At 37.8% G+C, this 10799-nt stretch overlaps 1 protein-coding gene across 2 annotated transcripts in view; it reads right to left on the bottom strand.

Moving 5' to 3' along the window:
- Window positions 1-217: 217 nt before the first annotated feature.
- The window catches only part of PLA2G7 (phospholipase A2 group VII), a 33085-nt gene continuing 22503 nt past the window's right edge, over window positions 218-10799 (bottom strand). Inside the window, exons 5-12 of one of the 2 annotated variants that reach the window (XM_017878070.1) lie at window positions 10347-10440; window positions 8147-8215; window positions 7381-7504; window positions 6441-6554; window positions 5215-5306; window positions 3866-4036; window positions 1044-1192; window positions 218-588 (exon numbers count right to left, since the gene is read on the bottom strand). In XM_017878070.1, coding sequence (XP_017733559.1) covers window positions 458-588; window positions 1044-1192; window positions 3866-4036; window positions 5215-5306; window positions 6441-6554; window positions 7381-7504; window positions 8147-8215; window positions 10347-10440 — 944 coding nt within the window. In that variant the 3' untranslated portion in view covers window positions 218-457. The remainder of the gene's footprint in view (window positions 589-1043; window positions 1193-3865; window positions 4037-5214; window positions 5307-6440; window positions 6555-7380; window positions 7505-8146; window positions 8216-10346; window positions 10441-10799) is intronic. The other variant, XM_017878071.1, reaches the window with a different exon arrangement.

The following is a 10799-nucleotide window of genomic DNA, read 5'->3' as shown; positions in this document are numbered from 1 at the left end:
AATATCGTGTTGCTAAAATTAAACTCTACCACCCATAGTAGATAATAAAAAGCAAGAAATTCTGTTTTTAACTGTATGTTTAGAGGGTCTTGTATCATTGCAACAGGTTTTCACTGGCATTTTGCCTGTTTTAATCTGCTTGTCTGTCAATGTAAAAACATGTTTTAACTTCGACACTAAAAGGAAACATTTTGTAAAATTAAAATTTAGGCTGATATGAATATTGTATGCTGTATTCTTTCTTTACATCTAAAGGGAAAAAATTAGTTCAAGCTTCAATCACGATTACAGTATAGCCTATATTTTAAAATATGAGTCATTTGGGAAAATACATTAAGAATCTCTCTCTCTGTCTCTCTCACACACACACACACACACACACACACACACACATACACACACACATAATTTTAGGCAGTTTTGAAGCAAGACTTTTAAAACTGTTTTAATCCTAATTCTAATTCTCTGTTCCTGAAGAATTCTGTAACATGATGTATTGATTGGTTGTATTAATGTTGGTCCCCGGAATAAGATTCTCATCATCTCCTTCAATCAAGCAGTCCCACTGATCAAAATCTTTATGAAGTCCTGTAAAATATAAAGTGTTAATGAACATATTAAACTTTTGAGAGCATTAAACAGTTTGGTGCCCCTAGGTGGCAATACAGATTTACAAATTACCCAAGTTGCATTAGGATGGTAGAGACAAAGCTCTGTTTCAGCTGCCCCATGGCTGCTTTAGCAGCTGAATGCAAACGGGATAGGAGTGAGGCAACCTGCTGTCAGTGTCCTCAACATGGAAGTCCACTCTAGGCTTCATACAAAGACTATTAGCTTTAACAGTTGGGTTTGCTTTCTATGATATATATGATGTAAAGCAGCAAAATTGACTCTCAAATTTCTGTTTTCAAATTGATTTTACTGCTTTGTTCCATTGTAAACCAACTGGAAATAGTTTAAATGGTACTAAAGCTGTATTAAGATAGATAGGTTTGTCCTGAGATTCATCTGGTTTATTTCATGAAAAAATATTAGTTTCTTACCTAAATGCTTTTGTAAGAATGCTAATGAAGCTTTGTTGCTAAGATCAATCGCTACATCTGAATCTATATCTCCCTTTAATTTGAGCATGCGTCCAATTATTTTGCCAGTTGCAAAAGTGAAGTCAGCAAAATTCTGATGGACTGAACCCCTAAAAAAAAACAAGACATTTAAAAGTCACATTGGTTGATAAAATTATTATTTTTTTAGTTAGGGTGTAAGAAAGATACGGGTCTTGTTGGTCTGTTTACTGAAAACCAAGGAAGAAATAAAACTTGTAATTTGATCTACTTAGATGTATTTCAAGGGTCACAGGCTGTTTGTTTAGGGATCCCAGAGTATATTCATCTTCCCTCTAGAAAAACAAAGAATCTTGGTCTTGCTTGGCATCTTGATTTTAGAAGAAATGAGTCTTGCTTTTTAGTGAATTGGAATACATCCAATTTGTGTGTTGAGGGTCCCTGAACTCACAGCCAGAGCCTGCCACCTGCCCTCACCACTGAACATGGTATGTATTTGATGCTAGTCACTTTAAATTTAAATCACTTTAGATTTAAGCCTTAGAGGAAATAGATTTCAAACAACACCTTTCCCAGTTTTAAACTGTAAGCACTTTATAAATATCATTTGCACTGCTCTCTACATTCATCAATAGCCTAATGTCAAATAGAATGGCCTTTTTTCAGTCCTCGTTTTCTACCACCACTGGGACATTTGACACTTGATGGCTTTCTTGCACCTTTTTTCTTTTCGCTTCCTTAACGTTGCACCTTCCCTTCTGACACTAACCACTCTATGTTCTTCACTGGCTCTTCACCCATTTCCCGTTGGCTGAAAGTAGGCATTCCTTACGATTCTGTTGCCACACCAATTCTTTTCTCACTTTGCAATCTCCTCTACTTCAAATGTTTCATCTATGTTATGTGAATTATGTAATTATCCAGTTTGTGGCCAGACATCTGTAAACAGACTCCCCCGTTCTCAAGCCAAGAAATTGTGAAGTTAAAAGACATCTTCCCAGCCCCGCCCAAAGCTACTCTGCCTCTTGACTCTGCTGGTTCTTATAAGCAAACCATCATTCTTTTAGTTTTCTAAGCTCAAAACAGGGCCACTTAACTCCCTCTCACTCTTCCCCACACTGTAGTAGGAAACTTGAATGTCAGAAACATAAAAAAGATAAAACGGCAAGATTACAAGAGAATTGCAAGCAGAAGCTTGGATGCTCTGACTGTGGAGAACTGGCTGGAGGAGGAGAAATGGAAGGAGCAGTATTAATGACAGGAGATGCAGTAAAGAGGAGGGTCATAGTAGCCAAGGGAGCAGGAAGAGGTGTGGTCAGCAATGTTGAACAGATGCAGAGAGCAAGGTTGAGACTCTGAAGAGGCTGCTGGTGTGGCATGCAGCAGGCCTTTAGTGTCTTTGTTTTGGCATGCCGGTGGGGGCTCAGGAAGCTAGACCATAAGACTCAAAGAGTGGGTAGAAGTAAGCACATGCAATAACTAATATTTTTTATTCTTTGACAGTTTCTAGCAGAGAAGGGAAGAAAGAAAAGGTGAGAGCCTAGCAAGGAAGTAGGGTTGAGGGAGGGTTAGGTGTTCTGTATTATTTCTGTTTTAGAATTAGAGAGTCTTGCACAGACACATAAGCTAAATGAAGTCCTTGCCTGAAATACCTAAACCCTTCCTTACTATCTAAACTCTCTTGATCTAAACAACATCCAATTTTAGTGTCATCTATGAATCCTTTTCCGTTGGAAGAGACCCCTCTATTCTCTGAGCCCATAGTGGTTATTGCCTATACTCTGTATGTTTCATTCCCGCCTCTTCTCTTTTCCTAAATAAACCAGATTTCAGATAGGAAAGGGGTGAGTTCAGGTCCATCTTTGCTTTGTAGTATCTCATTAAGAGTTCAAAACCTTATCAGGAGTTCTTTTGCACCTCCAGAATACAAGAATTGCCAACACTTGATGGTACCCCATTATAGCTTTGGGGAATTTATAAACTCATATTTTTCTCAACAGGTAAGTATATTGCAGGTCTCAATAGATAATCTGACTTTTTCTTTAAAGAGTTCCTAGCCCAGTCTAATGATGAAATACTTCCCCCTAGCTCTACCCCCAAAAATCTGTAGGCATGCTCTGATGTTTAGATTAAAGTAGTATATAGTATAATGCTAATTTTAAAATTTTAATTACCAGTGATATAGTTTGGATCTGTGTCCCCACCAAATCATATGTCAAATTAGAATCCCCAATGTCAGAGGTAGGGACTGGTGGGAGGTGACTGGATCATGGGAGCAGTTTCTCATAGTTTCATACCATCCCCCTTGGTGCTGTCATTGTGACAGTGAGTTCTTGTGAGACCTGGTTATTTAAAAGTGTGTAGTACCATTACCCATCCCTCTCCTCCTCCTGCTCTGGCTATGTGAAGTGCTCATGCCCCCATTGCCTTCCGCCATAATTGTAAGTTTCCTGAGGCCTCCCCAGAAGCCAAGCAGATGCCAGCATCATGCTTCCTGCACAGGCTGCAGAACTGTGAGCCAATTAAATCTCTTTTCTTTATAAATTACCCAGTCTCAGGTATTTCTATATAGTAATGCAAGAACAGACTAATATAACCAGTATATATACAATATACATTAACATTCCCATTTTAAAAAGAGTAAGACTAAATGTTCTTAGAAACTGAGATTATCTAATTCTCTCCTTATTGAAAGTCTAAACAACAAATTCAGCAATTCTGTAATGGTTACCAAATGATATCTATTGTTATTTACCCAGGCTTCAAGTTTGTTTCAGATAATGAAATAAGTCACTAATACTTACCTGATTGTAATCATCTTTCTTTCTTTATCAGGTGAGTAGCATTTTTTCATTTTTATGATATTAGCAGGATATTGGAAATATTCAGAGTTGATAAAAAAGAGGGGCTGAGGAATTCTGGAATATACTTCATCACCCAGTGGAAGCATCCATGCATCAAGGGCAATACCACATCTGTAGATATTTGTTGACAATGATGAAATTAAACCAGTTACATACTAGCCAACATTGAGGACATCCTAATAATGCTAGGATTGGTGGACATGCACCATACCAGTTTATTATGGGTTATCTCATTGGAATAAAGAGGTATTATGCTTCAATGTGGGAAAGGGATATGATTAGCTTTGTAAAGTATCAGACCTGGAATTATGTATAATCATTTTCTTTATATGCCTTTTAGGAATTGCAACCATTTGAGTGATATATCCTTAACAATTTTTATTCAAAATAAATTTTAAAATACATAATAATTTCTTCAACACTGTGGAGTATCTGAAAAAGTATAATAAATGCACCTTTGTTTTCAGAGCTTTTATGCACCTTGTAGTGTGTTTATTATAGCTTTTTCAGAGTAGCAACTGGGCCCATTACTCTATATTTAGAGGCGCTTCAGCTGAAAAACTGTCAGAGGGTTGAAAAAAACACATGGAGCATATCATTTGAAAATGGAACTAACTTCCTTTTTAAAAATAAGTTTATCCTACGTTTCCTGACCTTTTGCTAAATGGATGAAAGAAGAGAATTCTCTTACACTGAAATGAACTTCTAAGAAATTTGAGGTGAAGTTTCACAAATGATCCTGCCCACTGTCTGTACAGTCGGCCCTATATGATCTCATCAATCTGGAATGAAGTAGTTTAAGAAAGAAAATGTTCCTGCAAGCTAGAAAACTGGGGTCTGGTCCCCACTCCTACCCAAATAATCGTAATTTTAGATCCAGCTCCATCTTAAAGGTGGAAGGGGGAAAAGCCTAATTAAAAAATGTCCTGCCAACTGGAGAAGTCTGGCAATACTGTAAGATGACAATATTATTATCACAACCATTATCTCACAAAAAAATTATATAAAGATAAATTTTTAAGTGAAAAGTGTTAAGCCCTTGGGTAGACAAGAATAATGAGGGAAAACATATGGGAGTAAGGGGAGATTTTAATAGCAGGAGAAGTAGATGTTTTAGCCTAGGAAAATGTATATAGAGTACTTGATGGGGGCAAAAGAATAGCCTTATAAACTCCAAGAGATCCCTTCTTCACTAAGAATTTGAATAAAAAATTATATCTTACATGAGTTATCACTCCCCCTCTTCCAGTAATTTACTATTCTCTTGCTTTACTATCTTATTTTCTTACCTGAATCTCTGATCTTCACTAAGAGTCTGAATAACCGTTGCTCCACCAAAAGAATGTCCAATTACTGCTATTTTTTCCCTATCGATAGAGTCCTGTGTGAAAAAGCATGGTATAAATTTATAATTATCTCGTGGTGTTAGAAGAAATGATTCTGTCAATTATGTAATTGTTCATCTTATGGGGATGGTTAAATACCTTGATTTCTTATAAAATATACATATACACACATACATTTATATATACCATACACACATATACATATATACATACCCATATAAAACACATTTACACACATATATATAACATATGTAAAGGTTTGAAAGTAAACTTAATGGTCTTTGTAGTCACCCACACTGGAAATTTCAACATCAGTTCTGACTTCTACCTCTCCTCACCCCATGTTTATTTGTTTTTTTCTTTCCATGAGTATTTATTGAGTACCTACTCTGTGCCAGGCACTGCAGTCTCATTTCAGGGAGCTTGCAGTCCATCAGGGAAGAAAGTTACACAGAGGCATGATGCAATACTGTACAGTGGTACAAAGGAGCACACAAGACAGACAGCGAGCCTGGTCCAGAAGTGGGCATTGGGGTCTAAGAAAGCTTCTGAGAGGAGGTGATGCTTAACTGGAGTTTTGAAATTAAGTAAGAGTTAGGCAAGGGGAAGAGTGTGTCAGGCCAAGGGGACAACATGTACAAAGGCAAGGATACAGAGGAGAGTGGCTGCTTGAGGGACAACAAATTTCTTCATTGTATCTGGAGAACAGACCATCATCTTATTCTCTAGTTCCCCCTAATCCCTGCACTCTATATGCCACACACACTTTTGAGTCTTTGCTCGTTGCTGCCCACTCTGTCTGATATTTTTCCACCCACTCCCAAACTTGTGTCAAGTTTTCAAGGTCAAGCTTAAAAACTAGCAGGAGCTGTCCATGAAATAATAACACTTCCACGGGAGTTATGTTGAACCACATGACATTGCTGTTTTTGTAGATCAAAACTGACTAACTTTTGGCAATTTCATATCTAGTCCAAGATAATGCATTCTTAATTGCTGCAATACTTTACCTGTACTGCTTTGTGTGTGTATGTGTGTGTGTGTGTTGTGGTGGGAGGTGGTTGCAGCCCTTTATGATGTTATACCTTGCAATATAGCAGAAAATGAGATGACAAAAAACAGTAAAGGACTGTAGGACAAGAGAAAAATTTCTTCTTTTTTTAGCTTACCTTTAGTTGTTCCATATCAAACTTTAAATCTAATGCATTCTTCACTGGCTTTCCATGATCAATGTCAAGAATCAGATTGAGAGCTTGGGAACATTCTTTCGCTCTTTGCCGTACCTAATATAATTATTAGAAGAAGGAAATGACAAAGTAAAAAGTTAAAACATTTATTTTAAAGTTTGTGTAGAAGCTGTATGTGGGAAAAATCGTTGGTCAGTTATAAACTGGAAACTGGATACATGCTACCATAATGACACAGGCCCCAGCTTTGCACATAGGTATAGCTTAGTCCAAATCCTGGCTCTGTTGCTTACCTACTATGTGACTTGAGATGACTTACTTAACCTCTCTGAGTTTCCATTGATTGTACAATAATGCCTACCTAAAGGAAATGTGGGTGGGCTCAAATGTAATAACATATGTAAAACACTCACTATAAAGAGGAAGCCAATATGCTTCACTTAACTTAATTGCCCTAATAGCTCTGTAAGACAGACCATGTTTTTATTCATTATTTTGTAACAAAATTAAGTGGTGGAGCCAGGGTTCAAACATAGAAAGTTGGGTTCTAAGGCCTATACTCTTAATTCTATTGTATACTGCCTCTCTGAAAAGTAGTCCTTTTATATTGCCTGTGAGGAAGAATCTATTAATTTATTTTCTAGCACTTTTTAGATTCTAAAATTAGAAGTTTTAATTCAGGGGAATTCTGACTACTCACTGTCATCTCCCACATTTTTGTATTTGCCTTTGTTTTCACTATGAACGAGATATTCCATTAAGGGAATTTTACTACTCCGGGAATCTATTGACAGGTCTTTTGAGAATGGGAAATAGGAGAGCTAGAAGCATAACTTGCCATATCTAAAATTAAATTAACAAATGTCATCCTTTTGTACATGCTTTTAGGTCACCATCCACCTCTCTTTTCATTGTAATGTACCTGCTTATTTCGTATATGTATCTCCTCCTCTTCTTTCAGGGTTCTAAGGTAGAGCCAAGACTTTTTCCCTATTTCTGCAGCAGATTGGTTCTTGAAATAGTAAGTTGCAGATGCAGATCTATCTCTATAATACAAGTAAAATTATTATTTATGTATGCTCCTTCCTTTCCTCATCTGACCCATGTTTCTCAGTTCCACCCTTGACTCAACTTCCTCTGATCTTTTGACATCCCTTTCTTCTTCCACTCTGTATTTTCCTTTAAAGAAGACCCTAAATGAGTTCCAGGAAATAAACCTTATTGTCTATTGTCAAGTTGCAGGTAAACTCAATCCATTCTATCTTCCTGATTCTGGGAGGCAATGTTAGCCATGTTGAAACTCACTCTCAGGAATCAAATACCGGCACTGCCACTTACTAGTTGTGTGACTTTGGGTAAATTACCCTTTATCACCTCTATATTCCCCTTCCTTAAAACAACAACAATAATAATAACCATCTCATAGGATTGTTATGAAGACTGAATGAGATGGTGTATAAAAAACATTTTGCATAGAACACGGCAGGCAAATAAACCCTCTAGAAATGCTGGGTGTTTTTAAGTCTTTCAAGTCGACAAACTCAATCTCCTTTTTTGCTCATCATGTTATCATACTTGAAAGTTCCATCAACATTTTAAATAAACTTTTATGAAAATTAGAAACATAATTATGAGCATTGTCATTCCCTGTAGTTGGCCAAAGAGCCCAATTACATCAGATAACATACCTGTGTTCTACAGCAGCAACTATAAACCCATGAGATGCCAGGTCAATGCCAATAGCAGAATAAATTGTCCTTCAAAACAAAAAGAGGGAAGCATTACGACTACCAGTCATGATTACAAGGCTGAGTCTGCTAATAAAACTGGGAACATGGAGGCCGTTACCTCCCATAGTAGTGCCCTGGGGTGGAGTGGAGAGCTACGGTTCTTAAAGGAGGGTGATTTTGTTCCTTAGGGGATATTTGACAATGCCTGGAGGTATTTTCATTACCATGAATGTGGGCGAGGGTACTACTGATGTCTAGTGGGTAAAGGGATGTTGTCAAACATCCTACAATGCACAGGGCAACACTTCACAACAAGAAATTATCTGGTCCAAAATGTCAAGAGTACTGAAGTTGAGAAAACCCAGTGCAGTGATTATAAATATTGCCTTTGAGAGTTTTGGGTTTTTAATCTTGGGTCTGCCTTCCCAGCTATATGATTTTAGGTGATTACTGCATGTTTGTCCTCACCTGTAAAATGGGCCTAAGAGTAAAGCATTTGTTCTAGGGTAGTTGCAAGGTTTTGCTAAGATAATGTATATAGGAAAGCACTACAGTATAGTAGTTATGAGAATGAGACCTGCAGTCTGACCACTGTCTTTGAACCCTGGTTCTACCACTTGTCAGCTGTGTACCTTTAATAAGTCACAATATTTTCTCTGCCTTGGTTCTTTATCTATAAAATGGTGATGCTATAATAGTATGGTACCTCATCAGTGAGGATCAATTGAATTAATACATTTTCAGTACTTATAATCATATTAGAAACAGGTAAATACTTACATACATGTTAGCTATTATTAAATGATTGGACTGGGTGAAATACTTGAAAAATCATGTGCTAAGCACTGCATTTATGCCCTCTTTCACAGCTTCATTTGCACAACCTTTTCCTCATACCATGCGTCCAATAGGAAATGTCCACAGAGAAGAAAAAGGAGGTAGCTAGAAACTATGTCTTTCTTGCTGAAGATACAGGACCTTTTCAAGAGGGGGAAATGATATGGCACAGGGATTAGCAAACTTCTTCTGCTGAAGGCCAGAGAGTAAATATTTCCAGCTTTGTGGGCCATACAATCTTTGTCACCCCTACTGAACTCTGCTGTTGTAGGACAAAAGTAACCATAGACAGTGTACAAAAATAAATGGGTGTGGCTGTGTTCCAATAAAACTTTATAGAAATAGGCAGTGGGCTGGATTTGGCCCTTGGGTTCTAATTTGTCAATCACTAGTGTAGGAGAAATCAAATAGCTAGCTGAACTACATTTAAAGTGCTGAAAAGAATTCTTTATTGCAGGTGCTACCCAACTTGTTCCCAGCTAAAAGCCATCTCTCTTATTTTCTGAGTTTTACAATCCCCTGCGGTAGAAGAGGTACGACAGGTGATAAAGTGGTGGAAGAAAGTGAAGAGGGTGGTTGTTGTCAGGAAAATGTGCCACTCAGCTATCATGCTACAGACTTCATAACTTGCTAGAGACCCTATCCAGCTCCTGCCCCTCTGGATCCATCACCATGGTCAAGTGGAAGCTAAGCATCCAGTGAGCTGCTCCCAGAGACTTGTCACAGCATGGGTACTAACATTAACCCATTCCTATGAGATACAGGACTCTTGATAAGCAAATTTGGCCAAGCACCCCTTCCATTGGCCTGGCTCAATATTTCTTAGAACCATGCTGCAGTCTGAAGCTCTTCTTATCCAATCCTTCTCCCTTCCCCATCACCTTTTCAGGTGTCCAACCTGTGTCATGGTCCAAAGTTTCTCCCCATCTCTTCCTGCTCCTTCTCTCGCCTTCACAGATATTTCTCTTAACAAATGTCTTTCACAGCTAATCTAAAATTGGTTTTTCAAAAGTCCTAAACTTTACAGAGGATAATTTTAAGAGTGTAAATATTACAATATAGAAGGATAACTATAAAAAATGCAACACCCTTTCTTCTCTGCTGTGAGGCTAATCTCAATGAGCTGGTAATAGGGAAAAAAACTACTTGACCATACAGGGCTAGGACTGATCAACAGACCCACAGTCAATTATTGAGGAACCCCAATTCCTCTAGACAAGGGCCTGCATGACATTCCAAAATCTGCTATTTCTTTTTTGAATAAAAAAAAAATTGTCATTTATTCCTGGAAGCTAAAAGTGTTCAGCCTCTTAAAGATTACCTGAATGCTCCAAGACCATGAGAAAAAACAACAAGTGGATATTTTTCACCAGGCCTCAGAGGGGAATTCCAGTCTGCAGGAGTTGTCACTGAACCTACACAACAATGGGAGATTATAGTTAGTGTTTTCTCTGAGTGTTGCTAGTAAATTTATTTCACATCTCATTAGCATAAAATGCAGACCCATCTGATTTATATCTACTTTTTTATGGATGAATAATAGTAGATTCATTAAAAAGACTGCTACTAGATACCCACCAACCAAAGACCCGAACTATAAGTTTTTTGTTTTTTGTTTTTTTTTGAGACAGAGTTTTGCTTTTGTTGCCCAGGCTGAAGTGCAATGGCACAATCTCGGCTCACTGCAACCTCCGCCTCCTGGGTTCAAGTCATTCTCCTGCCTCAGCATCCCGATTAGCTGAGATTGCAGGCATGCGCCACCAAGCCCAGCTAA

Source organism: Rhinopithecus bieti, unplaced genomic scaffold, assembly GCF_001698545.2.
Source record: "Rhinopithecus bieti isolate Rb0 unplaced genomic scaffold, ASM169854v2 scaffold_9981, whole genome shotgun sequence".
NCBI lineage: Eukaryota > Metazoa > Chordata > Mammalia > Primates > Cercopithecidae > Rhinopithecus > Rhinopithecus bieti.
Note: the sequence above shows the minus strand (reverse complement) of the source record. Positions and strands in the feature narration are given on the sequence as shown.